The 23,241-nt window shown below is 36.2% G+C and overlaps 1 protein-coding gene across 3 annotated transcripts in view; it reads right to left on the bottom strand.

The window, feature by feature from the left end:
* Alcam (activated leukocyte cell adhesion molecule) overlaps positions 1-23,241 on the bottom strand; it is a 185,126-nt gene that overhangs the window by 31,150 nt on the left and 130,735 nt on the right. For all 3 annotated transcript variants that reach the window (XM_036203492.1, XM_036203491.1, XM_036203493.1), the window contains exons 2-6: positions 17,447-17,547; positions 14,752-14,971; positions 6,249-6,313; positions 4,980-5,067; positions 4,334-4,516 (exon numbers count right to left, since the gene is read on the bottom strand). In XM_036203492.1, the coding sequence (XP_036059385.1) occupies positions 4,334-4,516; positions 4,980-5,067; positions 6,249-6,313; positions 14,752-14,971; positions 17,447-17,547 (657 nt within the window). The remainder of the gene's footprint in view (positions 1-4,333; positions 4,517-4,979; positions 5,068-6,248; positions 6,314-14,751; positions 14,972-17,446; positions 17,548-23,241) is intronic.

The following is a 23,241-nucleotide window of genomic DNA, read 5'->3' on the forward strand; positions in this document are numbered from 1 at the left end:
GTAAATGACTAAATTATACACAATTTTCTCAAGAAGCTAGTAATGGTAATTACTTAAATGTATCTTTTTATAGAGGGATTGAAGTTAATAGCCACTTGCTATACCAAGTACTAATCTTAGTTAGAGCAAACTACAAAGAACCGTGTTACATTAAAAAAAAAAAAAATCAATTTCTTCTTAGCAAAATGTCTTTAACTGAGGTGGCAATGACTGTAATTATTTTATGTGTAAAAGACCAGTAGAACAATCTCACCGTGTGACTTCATTATAAGGAAATTGAATGGTGCGATATGAAGCTTATAGCTTAGAAGGACTCAATTGGGTAGCAAAGTCACTAAAGCTGCTGGATACCATCACACCCTTACTATACAATAATGAAAGTCAAATGAAGATATATGAGCTAAACAACACCAGCACTGTTTTTGGCACACAGACAGATAGATCTACTTTAAAAAATTAATTCCATGAACACACAGACAGACAGACGAGAGATAAGACAGACAGATAGTGAAGGACAGAGATTGAGGTTGTTATATAGTCACCAGGAGCATAAACGTTGTCCTTTTAATCTGTTCTTTAAAACAAGACTTGATATAACTTCATTACACATTGGTTCATTTTTGTATATAAAATAGAGGTATTGAGTATTTTTTTAACACATAGGACTACTCAACAGTTGAATGCCAAGTGAATTAAATGGAACATTGTCCAGTAAATGGGAAGTAAAAGGAAGTGATGTTGGCTTTACAAAGAATTTTTTCTAACATCCATGTTTTACATAGCTGAATAATGCCATGAAGGATGAATTCTGAGGAAGATAGACAAAAGTGGATAATGATTGAGTTATCTGACTTTTAAAATTTATGAACAGAATACTCTAGCTACAAATACCTATTTTATTATTAGCTAATAAAGTGAAACTAAAAGCTGTAGTTTGAGAAACCCTCCACTCCACATTTCTTGCAGTCATTTAAATTAAGTGAACAGGACAATTTAGAAAGATTGTTTTTAGATTGCCTCTTTGACACTGATCTACATGTGAATGTCTGGGTATCACCAAATCCCGAGATTCAACAGTGAGATTCACACATTGCTTTCAGTTTGTTGCATGTGTTTATTTCTGGATTTGTTGCAGGTAGTTCTCCAACCAGCAGTTCTCAGAAGAGTGGAAGAAGAGAATAAAGCTCGCTTTTGACATCCTACTGACAGCCACCATTTCCGGGTTTCTGTCCTGCGCCTCTCCCTTCTCTTTCAGGTTCACACTTGGACGTGGCCCTTTCTCAGGAAGGGAAAGCGGCACAACTCTGATCAAGGCCGATGCTAGGACAGCTAGGACCATGACCAGTCTCACTTCTCCTATTTCAGTGTCCCTTCTCTGCAATCCTTTTCAATGTATTCTGTACTAGAGAGGTGTAGGACTAAAGTGTGATCAGAGGATTGTCGTAACACATTTGCATTTTTACAGTAGCTTTCTGGGCCACTCACATGCCTAACAAATTGATGATCACTTGTCATACCTCTGCCTCAGATTCTGGATTTTACTTCAATTATGAATAAGTCATCATTTTTCCCATTATTCTGACTTCCCACTCTGCCTCCTCCAATCCACTCTAATACCAAATCTCAGTGCCAAATGCTTTGCTATATCTTACATTTGATTCTCCCCTTCTATTCACACTTAATACTTTCCCAGTCTATGCCTTAATTAACCTACACCAGAAATAATACTATTGAATCTCATTTGCTCCCTTTCAACACTTTCATAACTGTTTTCTAAGATAATCTTTTGACTATTATAAGGATATTCAAAATCCTTCATATATTTCCTACACATAAACATTTGAAATGAGTATTCCATAATTTACTATACATGGTTATCTAGAATTTACATCAAGTGAGATTGTTATATTTCACCACTTTACATGAACCTCTACCAAATTAGTCTATTCATTTTCCTTCACATATCTATTTGTTCACTTATCCTTCCACCCAGTCAAAGATTTATTAGTTTAGTTTGAATATTATTTAAGTAATGTGCAAGGATCATAAAGCTGAAAATGCTGTGCTCTTCACTTCAGTGAAATTTCCCTAGTTATGAGAAAAACAAATTTAACCATTCAAACTATTACATTACACATGGCACCAAAGGTAAAACCTAGATAGACGTGCAAGCCTGGGTAGCTTCCAAGAGGATTCCCCTCCAGACCTATTGTTTTAAAGAATAAGTAGGGGCTTGCTACATGATAAAGGCAAGGCAAAGAGAACACACAGGCAGGCATCGGAATTGTATCCTCCCAGAGGAATGTGAACAGTAGAAAAGAATGCAGTGTGTAAAGTGTGATGAGGAAGGTTGACACACAGTGCGTGACTGTGGCTGAAACAGGTTCGAGAATACAGCAGCCAAGAACATGGAGATGATGAATCTGAGCGTTCTGAGGCATCAGTGAAGAAGTTTAGCCGCAGTAGGAATGCTGCAGATTAAAGTTTTAGAAAGAGACTTCTGATGTCAGCTTGATGAGCAGTGTGTTTAGGGTGAGGAGAGAAAGGTAAGTAGTCAGGAATACCATGTTGGTGATCATGGCAGGAAGTACAGGGAACTGGGAGTGGTTGTGTGAATTGAGCACCAGAGGCAGAAATCAGGTGAACAGAAAAACTAAAGAGAGGAGGGCTAATACATCTTCCCCAGGCTCTCACGGGTCGAATTCTTTCATCCAGTTCTCATTCCTGAATACCCCCTTCTATCATTTTGCTCTGTCTCCAGTCTCCCTAAAGCAGTGGTTTTCCACATATGCTCCATAGATTATCAGTAATAATATTAATATATCATTTTTGTAACAAATTCACTGTGAAGCACCTCTTTATCCACTGGATCTTTTTTTTTTTTCATTTTACATACCACCTGCAGTTCCCCCTCCCTCCCCTCCTTTCCCTCACCCCACAACCCATCCACTCCTTAGAATGGGTATGGCCTCTCATGGGGAGTCAACAAAGCCCGGCAATGTCAAATTGAGGCAGAACCAAGCCCCTCCTCCCTGCATCAAGGCTGAGCTAGGTATCCCACCATAGCGGATGGGTTCCAAAAAGCCAGTTCATGCACCAGGGATAGATCCTGGCAGGGGTCTCACAAACAAACTGAGCTACACAACTGTTGTCCACAAGCAGGAGGCATAGTTTGGTCCCATGCACGCTCCCCAGCTGTTGTTCTAGAGTCCTTAAACTACCACTAACTCAGGTCAGCTGTCTCCATTATGTCCCCATTATGATCTTGACCCCCATTGCTCATATAATCCGTCTTCCTTCTCTTCAACTGGAACTCTAGGAGCTTGGCCTGGTACTGGGCTGTGAATCTCTGTATCTGCTTCCACCAGTTACTGGATGAAGGTTCTATGATGACAGTTAAGATAGTCACCAATCTGATTACAAGGCAAGGCCAGTTTAGACACCCTCTCAACTATTGGTAGGAGTCTTAGCTGGGGTCATCCTTGTGGATTCCTGGGAATTTCCCTAGCACCAGGTTTCTTCTTAACTACACAATGTCTCCCTCTATCAAGATATCTCTTTCATTGCTCTTCCACTTCATCCCTCCCCCAACACTGGATCTTTTTACATCAGTGATGTTTAGTAATCTGTGTTCTAGCAACTCCATCATATTCAACTAATGTGTTCAAGAGTTCCAGAGTCACTGTCCTGGGACACATGATTTTTCAAGAATTACCATTCTGTTACTATGACATTTGTCACTTACAACCTCACACTGACAATTTCCTTTTGATGGAAGTGTCTTTATTTTCAGTTGGAAGAATAACCACTTCCAATGAACTACTTTGTGTCATCATCAAGAGGTTCTATAGTGCCTATGTTGTCTTCTCATTGCCAAATACTCCCTACATATATATGGCATTATTGTGTAATTCTCATGCATCCAAGAATTCATCCACCTATATACCTGGTACTCACATACATACAAGTTCCTTCTGAAGCCAACTTCCCAAGTCTTAATAGGAATTCCTATAAAAAACATGGCAGTATACTATGACTGGAGAGTATTGGAGAGAATTGGTTGAGTTAGAGACCAAATCTTTAAAGAACATAACACCTCATAGAGTACAGAATACATATAAATAATATGTGAAGAAGTAGAGTATATTGTTAAGCAGTAAGCTTTTTTTTCTATAGGTCTTCCAAGGAAGAGGAGATTACTTGTGTACCAAAGTTTGGGCATGAGGATTGACAGCAGAATAGTAAGAGGAATTAAATCAGAATTTCAAAGATTAAAATTTGAATATTGTTTCTAATATATTACAATGACACAATTGTATATTCAGTTACTTACAGTAAATATCGAAGACTACTTGCTCTGAATGAATTGTCTTCTGGCCTGAGGGTCCATAATATGTCACAGAACAGGTGAACGGCATTTGTATGTCAGCCTTGGTTGTCTTATACTCCAAGGATGAAGTCATAGTATACAACTGAGTAACTGGATCAATTTCCTTTTTAAAAAGTATGGCCACCTCTAAAGAAAGTAAAGAACACCAATGATAAGATGCTTCATTGGAAAGCCACAATCCATAATTAAATATTCCAACATATTTGAGAAGTGAATTTGTCCTTCTAATTGTATTTAGTAGGAGAGAAAACTCAATAAGGTAAGATGTCATTCCAAAACTGTGAATCAGAAGCATAGGCAAAAATAGGATACTGAAATCCTATCACCCACTCAATTTAATTAACTTCTAGAACATGCCATATATAGAAATATATATGCTTTCTGCTTTCTGTTTCTGCTTCTTCCATACAATGGATAAAATGATGTCTAAAGAAATCACCCAATGAGTTAAGGGGCACTTAGTGTAACTGAAGTGTAGAGTTGTAGAAAGAGAAGAGGACAGCATGATAAATTCTGGACAGCTCACAGAATGACTAGTCTGTACACTATATGAAAGGCCATGGGAATCCGTTGCCTGACACAGACTCACCTCCTATAAGGGGTTGCAGAACTTTCCCATCTCTGTACCATGTGATGTTGCCATCTGGGTAACTGTCTCTTGAAATGCAATCACCTAACTGAAAAATGCAAAAGAAAATTTCTTCATTTCAAATGGTTTTAAATCCTTATTTCATGGAAACCTCAGAATCTTCAAGAAATGAAGTGTCTTAACAATTTATTTTCCACCTTTGGTTAAGAAATACCCTTTGATTCTTGTATAAAAATAATGCTTCATATTATAAATTATAGTCTTATCCATTTTGAAATGTACAATAAAGCTTTCCACTATACATAAAATCACATCCATTTAAAGGCATTACCAATTTCATTTTGATGCTATTCATTTTTAATATTAACTAAATGACATTATAACTGTATTAATATTGATTATTGCTGTGGTTCATAGATCTCTAAGTGCAAGAAACATTTAGTGTTAAAATGTGGCACCTCTCCAATTCCATTTTCATTTCACAGGATAAAAACTTGCCATATTCTATAATCCTCAGTTCAGTCTTCAAGTGCATTTTAACTAAATTATTCAACATTTATCAAACACTGGATAATAAAATTAAATAGGGTTAAAAAAAACAAACTTGATCTTACCCACCTCCACAAACACAAGGGAATATTGAAGTATTTTGGTTAATGATGATGAGATTATTACCTAATTGATGTGCTTATGTGTGGAACTCCATCTGTGCCTGCCTATCAATTGCACTTTCTTGAACACCTGTGATAATGTGATTGTATCTGTCTTCTCTCACCATGTACTTCAAACCTACAGTAACTTACTTTAATAGAATAAAGTCTAAATATTACATAAGTCTTGATTCATATTGGAACTTTTTAACATCTTCAGATTTATCTCCTCTGCCTTAAACTTTAGCACCCCAAATTTCTAAAATACCAAAAATTGATGTTTACCACACAGACTGCACTCTTCACACCCCATGATTTCATTTAGTTGGAAAGCTTTTCTCAAGGTTGACCTGGAGGAAATCCACTTGCTCTTCATTGATTCTATCAAGTATTTGGTTCATCCACATCAGAAAGAGTTTTCTGGATAAATAACCATGTCTCCTTCACATGCCCATTGTCTTGATCAAACGGACAGTGCTCACACCACTACTGTGACTTCCCATGCTCTCTGATTTGACCTGAAACACTGTAAATTTCATAAAAACAACTGCATCCTGTTTGTCTGGGCATCTAGGTGCACCTAAATTGGGTAAAGCCATTAATATAAACAAGTTCTCACCTTTTTTAGCTGCTCTGTTTCGAGATATGGTGCTCTGTTTACAATTTCAGGTTGAGATGGTTGCTCTAAATATAAGTAGAAAAAGGTTTAAGTATACTGGAAGAGACAAAGGACACACACAATTTATGGGGAAAAAAGGGGACTCTGTATACCCAAAGCAAAAACATAAACAATAGAATAAAGAATGGATTATTTACAATAATCCGGATTTATGGAATGCAGTAGGTATAACCTACCAAGTACTTGCTTTATGACTTGAAGCATTGTTTTAAGTACTTATAACTCCTTTGAATAAAATATCTTCAATACTCTCTAGATGTTTTGTGAGGTCAATATGGATTTGATGGTAAATATAGACATTAATATTAGAACATTAGTTCTAGTTAGGATATTAGAACATTAGGATATTTCTGGTTGATTACTAATAAGTAATAATAATAATAATAAGTACTAATAAATACTTTCTACTTATTAAGTATAAGACCTCTAATTCATTACTTGAGAGTGTTATTGCATATGAATCCAAATTACAAAGATTTTAATTTGAAACACACATTTCTGAGGCTTAAGAAGCTTCCAGAATCTCCAGGGAAAATTCCACTATGCTTTTTAACAAGCTCCTTAGGGATTCCTAGGAACAAGGAAGTCTAAGGAATACAGATGTAAAATAATGAGAAATCTATGTAGTGATGTACAAAACAAATCAATGTTTATCTCTTATCTCACCTTATGAAATTATGAAAATATTTTTAAAAATTCCAATTTGAGACTTGGAATAGAGGACAGAGAGTTTCTAGAAAGTTCTTCAAACAAATTCTAAAAGCGGCTTCAGAGAAAATTGATTAAAATTTCAGCAATGATTTCTTCAAGTTATTTTACTCTTCTTCATGTGTATTCATTGTTCAATATAACAGAAACTTTCATTGTGACATTTTCATGTAACCGTATTATGGAACCTGATCTTATTCATCTCCACTGTCATCGTTTGTTATTTTAACAGTACCCTCTATACCTTCAAATGTTAAATTTTTTAAGTGTAGATTTCATATATATGAGAAAACATGACATTCATCTTTTGGGACTTTTATTATTTTGCTTAACATTATGACCTTTTCCCCATTTTCTGCAATCACAGTTTTTTTGTTTTTTGTTTTTTTTTAATGGCTAAGTAATAACATCTAGACTTACACTTTATCTTCTATATCTGCTCATGTGTGGATGAACGTATGAGCTGAATCTACAATTTCACTGTTGGGGATAGTGCTATAATAAAAATGGCTGTGCAGGTATCTCTGTTGTGTTTTATCATGGATTCCATTGAGTGCACATCTAAAGATGGTACAGTTGTATCCTATAGTGGTTCTGTTTTCTATTTGAGGAATTATCATTCTAATTTCCACAGTGACTGGACTAATTGGCATTGCTACTAGCTTAATACAAGATTTCTCTTTTCTTGTACTCACGAGAATTTATTGTTTTGTTTCTGAATAACAGCCTTCCTCACTAGGATAGAAGGGAATCTAGTTTTGGCTTTCAATCCTTGGTGGCCAAGAATGTAAAACCTTTTAATCTAATATTTATTGGTAAATTGTATGTCTCAGAACTGTCTATTTTGTTTGTCCAGTTTTCGATTACATTATTAAAGTTTTTTTTGGGGGGGGTATTCTTTATGAGCTTTTTATATAGTCTCAATAAAGGATTTATATTCTTTTAGTTTTCTATTAATGATAAATTTTATACTTTCAAAACAGATCAATTAGCCAGGCTGTTGTGACACATGCTTTCAGTGCTAGCACTCTGAAAGGCAGATGCAGGTGGATCTCTGAATTCCAGACTAGCCTGGTCTACAGAGTGAGTTCCAGGACTACACAAAAAACCTTGTCTCAAACAAACAAGCAAACAAACAAACAAACAAACAAACTCAACTAATTAGTTTATAGAGAATTTAACTTGACTTGTATCATTCAGAGTAGAATTATGTTTATTTTAATAACACAAGAAACTAGTATTTCCTTTCATGGTTTTGATGTTTACATTTTTAAGATTTTTCATTCTCCTACTAAACTAAATTGATTTTTGTATTGTACTACTCAATTCCAGGTTCAGTTGAAAGAATTACCTCACCAGACCATAACACAAATGGAGTTACAAAATGGTTATCTCTAGAATGAATTTAAAAGAGTAACATTCTTTAGTGTGTCATTAATTTTCCTTTTGTAAGTGTGTTTTATAGAAGAACAGTGAATATAATGAACTTGTGTGTTGACCCCACATACTTTGCTTATAGATCTTGTTTGCTATAAATTTTAGAAATATGATTCCATTAATGGAAGTTTTACAATGATAACAGCAGCTGGCAACAAAACTCAGGAAAGCAGGAAAACAGCAATTCAAATGAATAGGGCAGACAATCAGGGTTAATGCAAACAAGAAGTCAGGCCCAAGTTCCTGAGTATTGAGAAAATGACTACAGATTAGAAAAAATTCACAAAATTTCCCCTCAAAATAGTCACAAGGATGTGGGGGAAACATGGCATGGAGGTTAAATCCTTTCTCATGTCATTACAACTTAAGGCTCTCAGCATTTTAATGGAATTCACTTCAAATCAAAAGTGCATTATTGATCAAACATTGACTTTTGCTTAGAATCCATGCTGTCAAAGACAAACATTTAATATGTTTGAGAGACAAATGTACCGAGAATATTTAAACAAATGAAAATTCTTGGTTCTTAATTAAATAAACCAAAGCTCCCAAGAAGTCCTTAAGTGACAAAATCCTTAAAAACTCAAGTGACAGAACACATTAATTAATTTATCTGATTTGTTCAAAGGTCAAAATTAACAGAAAGGAAAGAACAATTGGTATTTAATTTCTCTTTCAATAGTAATATGCATGGAAAATATGGAGGGATTTGCAAATCATTTAAATGTAGGCTCTGAATAAAAGCTTACTGGGTAATTTTGACAAATTTTACTGATTTTCAATTCACTGAATACTACTGAAAAAGACTGAGCTCACATTTGAGCATCCACTTACTACATAACATGTTTACCTCTTATTTTTAATTAAACCTGATAACATTTCATCAATAGGCACATAAGCACACACACTGCATGTATGCCGAATTTGTGAAATACTTTACTTGCATTAATTATTTCTAAAATTCATTGTTTTAGTGAAAGTAATTTGTAGTTGAGAGAGAGAGAGAGAGAGAGAGAGAGAGAGAAAGAGAGAAAGAAAGGAAGGAAGGAAGGAAGGAAGGAAGGAAGGAAGGAAGAAAGAAAGAGACCTGGTGGAAGGGTGCTTAACTTTTAGTCTTTCTTAAATTTTTGTTCATCTTTTCTTTGGAAGAGTCCCAGTGAATTTTGTGATTTAATGATAACTTAATGATAGTACCTATTCTATTCTCTTGAGTTATTTTCTCCATAGATTCTTGCTCCAAACCCTTTGTATTAACTACATTTTTTGTATGTAATTTTCTTTTATATTAGCTTGTAACAATCAATGGATATTAGTTGGAGAACCATTAAAGGGACACATACTATTTTAGCAAAATTGCATATCGATTCCCAAGTAGTGTTTTTGCTAAAAAAAAAAAAAACAAACAAAAAAAAAATACTTCATGTGAATTATATCTTAATATGATTCAAGGATTCATAACCAAGTATAAAATTGAAAGAAGAACAACACTACAAATTTGCCTGTAGCATTAATTTAGTCAAGGTGACAAATTTAAAATTAAGCTAAAGTTTGCTTCAGAAAATTGCTGAGTAATCTCTCTAGAACCGCTCATCTGACCATGAATCAAGTATAGAATTACACCTTCGTTCATACTTTTCTTCCTTGCTGGCCTGGCTCTCTCAATTGAAGTAGCTAGATGTATGTCAACCTCGGGACACAATATGGTGGCACATTAAAAATTATAGGACAGGGAGATTTTAATATTTTAAAAATAAACCATCTAGTAAGCCCTGGAACACACCTGACAATGCAGTATTGTGCTGCATGTGCAGCTGTGTGTGTGTATGTGTGTGTGTGTGTGTGTGTGTGTGTGTGTGTTACCATACACTAGTATCTGTAACAATGGAATATAATTCTGAAGCTGAAGTGATTTCCTTTTAACTAAAGAGATCACAGGCTTTTATTAATATCCCTCGAAGGCTTACCACAGATAATTAAAGGCTAAGCTAGATATAAAATGCTGCATAAGTTCAAGCTTTCTGGAGACAGACGCTTTCCTCTTCTAGTCACTGCTTTTGTTTCGTAACTGATTTTTTTCCTTTTGGAGAAGAAGGATATTGTAATAGAGAGAAGGACTGATCAGGAATAAATATACTAAAATAGATAGCCCACTTCCTCGCTCTAACTCTCAGGCTACAGTTAATGAATGCTATGAATATTGATTTTCAGGGGGAAAAAGTAGAAATCAATACCTTAGTAAAAGTTACAGTTTGGGCACCCAGCCGTCTATGTACAGGTGAAGATGCAGTGCTGGGCACAAAAGTGTTCTTTGTCACCCATGGTATCTTAGCATTACTGGAAAACCACACAAAGGCTAGCTCAGTCCATGACCAAGAGGAGAAAATGCCCTGACAGGTTTGTGCAGAGGCAAGGCTCACAATCCCTGTTGACAATCAAATTCCTTACCAGTCACCAAGCACTTCAGCTAGTGTATCCATGGAACAATATTGTATTTTTCTCATTAGATTGGAAATGTTTATATATATTGTATTAAGAATCAAAGTGACTTGGGTACAGTGATACACATATCATTTCAGTATTTGGGAGGTGAAGGGAAGGGGATGAGGAGTTCAAGGCCAGTTCTGGCTACATAGCATGTGTAAGGAATAGCTTGGGCTGTGTGAGACCCAGTTTCAATTTTCAACACGACCATCCCCCCAAAAAGAAAGAATCAAACTGTTACATACAGTTTATGTCTTATTTGTTAATTAGCTCATTTTCTATTTCTTTCCCCTTGGAAAATATTCTTTTACTATTTACTGGTTTAACAATCTTCCACTGGAGGGAGGAGAGATTCTCAATTTTCCAATTCAATGAAGCATTAAGAATCATATCCAGCTGGGCTGGATCCCAGCACTCGGGAGGCAGAGGCAGGCAGATCTCTGTGAGTTCGAGGCCAACCTGGGCTACCAAGTGAGTTCCAGGAAAGGTGCAAAGCTACACAGAGAAACCCTGTCTCGAAAAACCAAAAAAAAAAAAAAAAAAAAAAAAAGAATTATATCCAAGTAGGAACTGTGAAATGATGTGTAGAGCCTAAACATGTGAAATGATGTGTAGAGCCAATGCCTTGAGGACTGGACCACTTGTGCATGGACTAAGTCTTGGGCTTTCTTGTAATACCACAGAACACCACCAAACACAGAGAATTGACAAATTAAGATTGCAGTGTTCAAAGGCTCACCAAGAGCTGCCCCACACCCTGAAAACATTCAGATGGGTCTCCTTATGTTCTCCATGCTGACTCTGGAGTCAGGCCTGACCTCATAAGTGGCTAAAGCTAACTATTCTTCTTCTTCTTCTTCTTCTTCTTCTTCTTCTTCTTCTTCTTCTTCTTCTTCTTCTTCTTCTTCTTCTTCTGCTTCTCCTTCTTCTTTCTTTTCATCAACAAGTTATTGTAAATAACTGAAACAGTGAATAGGATTCTAGCCACTTGAATAGAAGCAGCTTCTTACAATGCTAGACCTTGCTCCTTAGTTCTGGGACAGGGTATTAGTAGCAGAATAGAAAACCCTCCCACACATTCATTTTACTCAAGAGGTGGTTTTAACCCCACGCAGGGAAAGAGACTTGCCAAGGTCAGAAGTTAGTGGCGGCTCTGACAAAGCAAGGTCTTCCAGTGAGCAGGTCACAAATTTTCCCAACTCATCACTAAGAGCCATTTGGCTCTCTGGGTACCTGTTTGACCTCCGAGCCTTTTGAACAATCATTGGAATGAATCTTTGGGAAGTTTCAGTGGCCTAATTTTGCTTCCAAATACTTTTATTACTCTCAAATGTGCACTAAACGCAAAGGCAGTTTGATTTTGATGCCATTCAAGAATTGATTAGTGGTAACCAAGCCCGTTACTTGCTTGGACTTGGGGATATGATTTCTTACATCAGAGATGTAGTTTAAAACTAAACAAACAAACATGCATTGAAGTCAAAATCACCAGGCACTTCCTCTGGCTTGCATAAAGGCAATTTGATTTTGCTTATGGGGCTGGCAGTCTACAGAAGGCTGATCTGAGATTGGCTCTCATGAGCCACACTTGATTCGTACACGCTTCGCGTTGCTAGGTGATTCAATAGAGGGAAACAGAGGACTGATTGATGAGCATAGTAACTCTTAAGGGACTGAAATATATAAACGCAGAGGATGAAAGCCTCCCTGCCACAGCTGCTGCTGGATTCGCAAAAAGTGGCCTGACATAAATTCATAATTCCGACACGATCTTGTAGGGGCGTCATGATCATTTTCGATGTCATTCATTTCCTTGCATTTGGTGGATCTTTCGTTCTTTCTCAGATACAACGCCATTTGCCATTTTCAAGAGTGTGTAACTTGCTATGTAAATTCTCCCTGGCCCACAGCCTGGAATGCAAATTCTGTTACTGAGAATTGCTTTGTTTTCCACAACATTCAAAAGAGCAGGGGGCAGGGGTCCTGGCGGTATGTGGCATGTGAGTTTGTTTTCAACATGACAGAAAGCTTCTGTATACTAAAGCAGCTTAGAAATTTTATTAAATTAAACCAATTGGATTTTTACTTTTAGATACCAATGGAACAGTTTTATAAAGCAAGAAAATTTGGAAAATGTCACAAATGATTCTTCTAAATATAATTCGGGCTGTTCTTGGCTTATTTGTGTACTACACTGAAGTTCAATAATTTCAACATAATTTATAGAAACTAGAAAATGGCAAATTAATTTACAAAATGATTAGTGTTGTGAGTTAGTCTACCCACATTCTTGGTATTTATGATATCAAAGCTTCTGGTAATTTTGTTGTTGTTGTTGCTATTTTGCTTTTAAGAAAAAAAAATGCCCTTAGCAAATCTACCATCCATCTCTCTAATAAAAACAAAATAAAGAAAGTAAGGGAAATAAAGAAAACTCAAAAGCCAACATGGTCAATGGCAAATGTGGAACACTAGCTCTTCCCAAACCCTGTGGAAGTGGGCAGTGCTGGTAAACAGCGGGGACTTGGTTTGAATAAAATATGATAGGGAGGTGTGGATGACTTCTGGAAAGTGCCTTCTAAGCTAAAGGATAACCGGCTGGAACATGTAATATACATCATCAAGGCCTTTCTGGAGAACAAAGGTGTCCTGGGTTAGTGCTCTTTGAGTACGCGTCATGAACCCATTGGAGCTTTGAAGTCTACATAAATACTTAAGGGGCAGCCCTACTTGGCTGCATCGGTTATTAAAGAGAAACAGGAAGAGTCCATGGTTGCTTGCTCCTGTTGGAACCTCCAGGGTTTCCTTCTTTACTATTTATTTTAATCATTTCTTGGAGCTGTCAAGTCATCGGAAAGGAGAGGGGGAAGTGGGAAAGTAAGACATTCTCCCCACTTAAGAAAGACTGGGATTCTGAAACTTTTTAGACTTGATTTTTCCTCCTGTAGGTTCTAAAACATTATGATGTAACCGAGGTGGGACTTTTTATTTGAATCTTAAAAGAAGAACTACTTTAATTATACATCTCAAGTCATTCATTTGCATAGCTATTTGCACAGTAACATTAACTATATATTATCAGGAGAAGTCATTGTGCCACGGTAACTATAGTAATTATGTTGAGTATCTTCTATTAGTTTCTTTTTTTTCCACCCCTACTTTATCTTTTTGGTGTAATACCTTTGTAATCCCATGAGCATTCTCAGTGTGCTGAGCTTCATTATTTTAGTGAAATTTTTCTGAACCATGTGAACATGTTAAAGACTGAATCAATAAACATTGAAGGCTAGAAAGTACACACATATGCACATAGGAACACATACACACTTAAAAACATGTTACACACATATGTATATACAAGTTGAATTCTTAGATCTCTAGATTATAGAATACCTTAAATTTGTATTTTATTCCTTTTTATATATTAAAATTCCAATTTTATATGAATACATTTATATGATGATACACATGATTATATATGTACTGTATATCTATATAAACATTATGATTTTTTTCTTTGAACAAATTAATGGAAGTTAGAGGTCATTAGTCAGTTATCACCAGCAGCATTCCACATCCCAAGGAAAGTTACTGTTCTAAAGTATTGTTCTACCTCCTCACCGTGCATCTCCTACTTGAATGCCAGACTTATCTTCCTTGCTACCAGTATGCATAAGTAGAATAAAGAGCTCTAGAAACTCCCTTACACATGGTTTCCCATGGAGAGGCATTGCAGAGAGCTCAAGCTTCCACTGGAAGAACACCTTCTCATACCAGCCATCAACCCCACTTAGCTGTGCTACTGCAGTCTACTTACTGAACACCTTGACTAGTGTAGGTGCCTCAAACACGTTGTCCTCGGTCACTAGCATGCACACAAATCTCTTTTCATCACTGATTTTTGCATTGTTGATAGACAAAGTGTAGTTTTCTGAGAGGCTCAATCTGTCCTTGTATTCTGGTACATCATCATACTGCACACTTTTCTTTGTAGAGGATCTGAATGCAATAAATATTGGGGATCCGTCGGGCTTTTCCTAAAAATTAAAGTAACAATACATGTTGAAAATACACATAATTCATGTTTCAGAATAGTATGATTTCTTTTGCTGTATTATTCTTGATGGGCTTCTGTGGGTGGCGGTGTTAAAGGGCAGTGGTTTTTAGATATCAGTATCACATAATTCTTTGCTTACAGAAAGAGAAATCACACTTCATATGAAGTGAACCTGGTGGTTCACTCATAGGTTCATAGAGATGGGTGAAAATGAAAGGGTAAAGCTCTCAGAGTTGGAGCTTATCTCATACTTATGGGACATTGGTAGCTGTTTAAGCGACATGGCGTAGTCTGGTTTAATATACAGCTAAAAAGAAGATACAAACAAACATAAAAATACAAAAACTAATCTTCAGAAAAAAAAAGTCATGTGGCCATAAAAACCACATAAAAAAACCAAAGTGGTCATATATCTGAGCTTGATACATGGTCTCAACAGTATCAGGCAGCTGTATCTGAAACATGCATTGCTTTAATCCCCACACGTTCAATGCTCATATTTGCCAGTTAGCATTGATGTGGTGGTCCTTTATACCACACATTCAGTTTTCATGAAGGAGCAGTAACCTCTTCACTAGGCAAAGTACCCTCTTCACTAAAAGAGAACCAGATTGACAGCTGAAACCCAGAGGTTTTTATTTGAGGCTTGAAACGTACTTTGAAAGGCTTTCACATGAAAACATGATCAAAATAGTATATAATCCAGCATGGGAAATGGTGCCAGGAACACTGGTCTCTACTGGTGTGTCAGCTTAGTTTGTGTGGAATCTAGTCCCTATGTTATCCTCAGGATGTACCATGATCACATATGTTCATATTTCTCTCAGTTGATTCCATTCATTTTGATGGTAAATTTGGTTCAGTGGCTGCACTGCATGGTAGAGTCTGAGACTTGGAACCTGAGGAATCTGAATAGACTCTTTCCTGATCACAACGCCTCCACTTTTATAGAGAACTAAATGCAGTTTAGAATTACCTGGATTGACCTGACCATGAGCACAGAGACGCAGTGTGTTGTGTCATCTCTCTCTCTCTCTCTCTCTCTCTTTTTAAAGACACTCACACATGCAAAGTGTGGCTAGGGTGTTGAACCCTAGAGTTGTAACCACTGACTTCTTAAAGCTATTTGCTACCTACCAAATACTAGTAAGCATTTTGCTGTGAGTTAAGTGCTTAGCCCTCACAACAACATTGTGAGGAAGATATCTCATTTTCATACTAAGGAAATATGCCTAATTTACCTATTCATGGAAGACTCTAGACCCTGTTGGTTGTATTTCAGAGCTCACATTGTAAAAGACCATGTCAGTTCTACCCTTGGGTGCAAGCTTAAGCACTTCTGACAAAATGTATTTAGTATAACATATTTTTATTTGTTTGTTTTCTTCGAGACAGAGTTTCTCTGTGTAGCTTTGTGCCTTTCCTGGATCTCGCTCTGTAGACCAGGCTGGTCTCGAACTCAAAAAGATCCATCTGCCTCTGCCTCCCGAATGCTGGGATTATAGGCGTGCGCCACCACCGCCCGGCATAACTTATTTTTTATGGAGACATTTTAGGTAAAAATGTTGGTAGTCAAATAAATCTAACAAATTAATCCAGCCAAGGCCTTATACAATTCACAGTACATTTTAACATACCTGCTGTTCAGAGAAATGCTGCAGTAAACACACAGTTAATAAATCATCTGGTAACCAACAACGTTCCCCTATGCAAATGTCTGCAAATATTCAGGGACTAGGAAAACACGCTAGTGTGTTCCAGGAAACATCCATCTACTTAAAGCTTGTTCACTGCTGTCTCTTGTGGCCCTGTGTTGGGAAATTGTACCACAAAGACACCTTTCATCGATCTGTGGTCAACTGAGGCATTAATTTGTTAAAGTTAACTGGACTACCACACCTAGCTACCAGGATCTCTGATCTCCATTTCCAGACCCATCTGCACAGTTATGCATGACAAAATGCGATGGATTAAGGGTAAGCAATGGATGAAATCAACAATGTTAAACGTACAAGTTATCTGTAATATCAGCACACACTGCGAAGATTCAGCAACGGAAACAAGGCTGATTGCCAGTTCCCCATGGAAATCTGAGTTCTCAAGGTACTGCAGTAGCTGCATTACACATAAACGAATAAAGAGATGATGCTCCCCTCCACAAAACTGTATTTCATGACACTGCCTTTCCCTCTGCTGCTAACACTTAAAGTATGGAATTTTCTGACAAAGATGATGTACAAATTTTGAGTTATTGGGTATATTTAAAAATAGCATTAGTTATATAATCATGAATATTTTTGACATATTCAATACATTAATTCTTTCTATACAGGTGTGAACAGATGAGTATTAGCATTATGTCAGTATTACATACTCATACATTCTCAAAAAAAAGAGAGAATTGTATTCTAAAAACTGGAGGCAGTTCTCTAAGTCCCAGGAGGCCCATACTTACATATTTCCATTTGCCAAACATGAGGTTCTGAGGTACATCGAGTCGGCAAGGCATGACAATGGTATCTCCATAAGCTGAGTTGACAGTGTACCATCCGAGGCCTTTGGGCAAAAGGGAAAAGAGATTTTGAGTGCTGTCCTGAAGCTATAGCAGAGACACAAGGGAGAATTCATAAGCCAATTATATTCTTCACTGTATTTACTAGGCATATATTTCACAGAAACACGAGACTACACCAAAAATAACATGTTCAAAATTCCCAAAATAGCTTAAGATAATTTTCATTGAACTGTTAATCAAATTTACCTCTTAGGAAATTAAAATTACGTATCAAGAATTAAGAAATAGTTCAAGCAAGAGAAAAGTTCAACTTTATTTGGATGAAGAAAAGTCAGTATTCAAATAGCTGATTTTATTGGCATAAATGAAACTAAATTTTATTTTTATAAAATATTATCATGGTAAAATTATAGAGTAAAAACCCCTCATAAAGAATTATTCACAACGTGGTTAGCTATATTTGGGAGTCAATCTCATTTAAACCAGTGTCTGTTAATCCAATACAAAAAAAAAAAAGAGAAAGGAACAGGTCAATTCATGCTTTATTGAGAAATGTAATAAATAATTAAAACATGAAAAGGATAATTTTGATTAAGAATGTGAAATACTTTTCATATCTGTTCAGAGTCAGGGTGTTTTGAAAAAACCTTAAGATTTTACAGCCAAAGACAAATACCATATGCTCTTCCTACAAAAAGTCAATGTGAAAATATAATAGTAATTACGGTAGCCTAAAGAGGTTAAGAGGAAGCAGGAGGAGTGGAGGGAGAACACAAGGACAGATAAGAGTGATAATTTCCATGCTGAATGGAGCAGGATGATGGAGTTCATAACATCCTGCCATATATTTTATGAAGAACTGGATGAGAGGAGCTGGAAAGTACAAAAGAGCTATGACAAAAAAATGGAAATGCCTTTGATTCCATCAGAACATATTATGTACATATGTTGACACATCACATCCTTCTCTTTAAATACATAAAACTCGAATGAGCTAATTATAAAGAAAAATCATTTTGGTATTTTCATTGGCAAAAGTATCAATGAAACTCTCAGACACTTTGACTTATGTTGCTTATAAAGCTGTTTAAAGTTGGAAAAGTTTCTGGGTGAGTGCCCACAAGGAAAATCGCAGATAGGTATAGAGCATGAAGGGGCTAATTTAATCTGTAGTGGAAACACATAAGCAGAAGTTATTTCGTCCAGCAGGTGGTGCTAAAGGGTAAACTTAACGGAATCTGCAAACCATAAATAAAACCATTTTAGGACTTTCTGATATCCACCCTACTGGTGGGTGCCACCTTTCACTGTTAACCATTAATTGCATAGTACACACAAAAGATTTACACAGGAATAAAAATCTTGACAAAATTCCTATTCTAAAATGCAATTGGTTAAGGAAGCTGCTTCCTCTTAATACGTGTCTCTGGGAATAAGAATCTAAGGGGAAAATATGCAGCACAAACTATTTTAACATTTTTACCACTGTTAATATACAGGATACTAGCTGGGCATGGTGGTACACGTCTTTAATCCTAGCACTGTGGAGGCAGAGGCAGGCAGATCTCTACGAGGTCAAGGCCAGCCTGGTCTACAAAGCCAGTTCCAGGACAGTTAGGGCTATAACACAGAAAAACTGTCTCAAACTGCCCCCCCCCCCCAAGATACAGGATACTGCACAGAAACAGCGAGAGTATGTTTTCATTTGGAATTTGATAATGAAAGCATACATAAAACTGTTGATTATACATGCAGTATCTGTTAAAAATAACCTTAAAACTTTCCCATTTCCCACATGCTGAAGTTATTACAGCCTTTGACATTAAACCATATAAATCAGAGGATCATAAAAGTAGAAATGATGTTTTACGTTTTAGATTTATTTCATGCATTTTGCAGTGCTAGGGATTAAACCTAGGGCCTTGGGCTGCTAGGCAAGTATTCTACAAGTGAGCACACACACCAGCTCTAATGCTTGAGCTTTAGATATGTGATCCAAGATATGCACACTAACATTGAGTGAACTGTTCTAATTCATGATACCATTAGGTTTTCCTGTATCAGGCTCCTGAATGTGAAATTTTCACTATGTCTTTCAAGTTGTGGCCAGGCATAGGTACAGGTCAACCAAGCCACAGGAAGCCTATGACTTTACCTTTTTGCTTTTTTTATTGTTCCATAGTGAGGCACTTGAATACAATGGTGAATTGTCGTTTCACCTTCAACTATGTCAGGGTGTACCTTTCAAAATGCAGCTGTTGTTCTAAAACCACCTGCCTTTGACAATTGACACTGATTTCAAGGTGGACCAGGGAATGCAAACAGTTTGCAGAGATTAGATTCCTATGAGGCGAATCTTTCACAGGTAAAGGGAAGTAAGCAAAGACCTTTCCCAAAACGTTGATCACTGCTCTTTTCAGAGACTACTTTTTTTCTCTTCTTATAGAAGAGAATACCCTTATTGAATATTAATGTGTTCTACATGTGACAGGTTTCATGACAAGATTTAAGGTTGCGTGAATGTGAAGTATATCTTGTATTATTATCATGATCAGAGCACAAGTATGGCAGAGAAAGGAACATGCAGTTTTAAACTTTTTATCTACTATCAATGCCTGACACTTAAGTACTTTAGTGAAATGATTTCTCATTTGAACGTGGTGACATCCTTTTGATCCATTTTGCTGATCAGATGAATAGCTTTGAAAATCAGAAAGAACTTATGGATGTGGAACTTAGAGATATTCTTCTTGCTCCCTCAGATTCATTGTAGCTTGCATGTGTTGAGAACATGGACTTTGTCCTCTTATGTCATTTACTGCCATGAAGGGAAAAGAACCTAAAAGCAAACACATTTCATGGTAGTTCATGCAGAGAACTTCAGGAAAGAAAAAGCTTAAGCCTCTCTTCCCTCTCCAGTGAGATGAAGAACTATTTTTGTTCTCTGATTTACAAATGATACCAGAAAACACCCCCTTTCATCTAGAATGAGCACAAGTCCAAGTGTTGCTGTAGTTGTTTTTGAAAATTCATGGATTGCATCTTATAGTGACAATGCCAGATTGAAATTAGCCAGGACAAGATGCTCACAAGAGAACAGACAAAAACAAAACAAAAACAAAAAACAAAACATAAGACTCATGACAAGAATAAGGACAACAGAGAATGGCCAACAGTCACACACAGGAACCCTGTTCCCCAGATTCAAAACAGAAGTACTATGGATGGCACAGGGAGCCATAATAGTGCTTACTTTAGAATCAATTTTTGAGTTGGCTACAGTCATCAACTTTCATCTATTAAGTGCATATGACTCCCAGGTTCATCTGAGAGAAAGATGAAAGATTTGCATCTGTGGACAAGCTAACATGTCTAATCAGCTAGAGATCGAGTAACTGCAAAAACCACTGTGATTTGGTGACAAATTAGCATCCGAACTCCTAGATAGGTCTTAATTTTTGAGAGGAGGGGGCAGCAAGCTCTGAAGCACCTAACATCTTGAGTGATTCTGTTTTCACCTAGAAGAAAAAGTCTTCCATCTTTAAACTACCAAATCTGAAAATTGAGTACAACTGACTAGAATTCTCTAGCAGTTTTCTTCCTGTAACAGTCATTGACTAAATTATTGAGTTTTGTGGTCTACAGATTATTGGGAACTATTGAAAATAACAACTGTCACATATTCTACCAAAAGGCTGAAAATGCAGTCTAAAGCAGTAGACTGTGGCTGTGTACAATATGTGTGTGTATGTGCATGATTATTCATGTGCATGTGTATATATGTATTTGTGCATGCAACTGCACATGTGTATGAATGGGTGTGTTTATGTGGAAAATAGAGGACAACCTCAAGGTTCTCTCTTCAGGTGCCATGCATATTTTTTTCTTTATGACATGAACTCTCAATGGACTGGAACTCAACAAATAGTTGGCTTGATCAAGAAGCTCAAGGGATATATCCACCCCCATCTTCCTGGTACTGATATTACAGATTACACATGCTCATATGAACCATCCTACCTAGTTTCTTCTTAACACAGATAGATGCTCACACTTGCAAGGCTAGCACTTAACCAACAGAGTCATCTCCCTATCCAAGTATGTGCTTTTATAGTCAGTCCATGTCATGTCTGTACCTGCATTTTAACTGGGTGAGAACTGTCTACAGTAAATGTACTCTGAACATTTAAGATACTTTGGTGAATTATAATTGCTAGCAAAAATATGACATAAAATAACACAAATTTTTATGCCTGAGAAGTAGGGTATAATTAAAGCACTTTTTATAAAGTGCTATGAGCCAAAAATTTTTAAAAATCTAATAGAAGTGGAAAGAAAAATACAATTGGATAAACAAAGGATATAAAAAGGCCTCTTCACCAAATAATCCTGATATATAGAATCTTAAAAACTGAGCATAAAATGCACAATGAGTGCAATTGTGTATTTCTACATCAAATAATTTAAAGCAGATATTAAAAGATATGAAGAATTATAAGTTAGGTGCACACTTTTGACTTCCAACAGAAATAATTATGAATGTAATGATTTTTAGCATTCAAGTAGCAAGTGATTTTTCTATATAAATGAATTCTAAAGGTCAGAGTAATGATTCTCTTTATATTGCTGATAGACCTCAGACTCTGCTGTCACATTCCAAGCATAAAAACAATAATATGGAGGACAGGATGAGAATCAGAACCAGTATACTTCTGCATGTTGTAATTTAGCATGTATAATTATTATTATTGCTCTGATATTTTAATAGCATCATCATCCTTAGATGCCCTTGCTGAGCTTTGCAGCACTGTTGGGTACCATGAAAGGGTTAAATTATAATGGGTTTAGAGCTTGTGATGTAAGAACTAAATTCCAGTTTCACAGAAATTTCTCACGTACCTTGAACAAATGAATTGCTGGGGGAGGGATTAGACATAAAGATATCTGTCATTGAAAACTACTTTTGTGTTTACTTGATTGATTTTGCTATATAACTGTGGTGATGCTCCTGTTTACCTTATTAATGACAGGATGTGTGAGGCCCTAGATGACATGTAAATGATTTCTAATATCAGTTTACAGCAGTGTTGGCTACACCTGACATTTAAGGTCAAATCTATCTCTGTTGTAAGAGGACTGGACTGTATTGTGAAGTGTTTGGTGATACTACCACTCTTCCCCCACTTTGAAAATCCAAAACCTACAGAAGTGATAAATGTCTTTTCATATGCAAAGTCATCTCAAACCCCATTCACTTAGAAACTTGGTTTAAGCTGCAGCCACTGGCATGGTAGATTCTATGAAACCGTGGTTATCAATGGAGAAATTTAAAAGTAAAATAGAACCTTAATGTAGGACAAAATAATGATTGAATTAATGTGGAGATATATTAAACTATTAATGATATAAATAAACATAAATAAATATTAAATAAATATAAATGAACATACATAAATATAAACACATTAAACTATTACATAATGGTGGATCATGGACTCTAAAATTTGATTTCCAATCTTTATAGAAATGACAAAGATTATCTCTTTCACTTCACAAACTGCAGTCAGTATTGATCAATACCATGAATAAGTTGTAAACCATACATATTGTATATATTTTATTTAATATAAGAAAATATAGATATGTAGTGAAGTAGATCTTTTGAAAGTGTTGGCTAACCCTATTATTCTATGGTTTAGTCACTGGAAGATATTCACCTCAGATCTGCTCTGGTA

Source organism: Onychomys torridus, chromosome 12, assembly GCF_903995425.1.
Source record: "Onychomys torridus chromosome 12, mOncTor1.1, whole genome shotgun sequence".
In the NCBI taxonomy this organism is placed as follows: domain Eukaryota; kingdom Metazoa; phylum Chordata; class Mammalia; order Rodentia; family Cricetidae; genus Onychomys; species Onychomys torridus.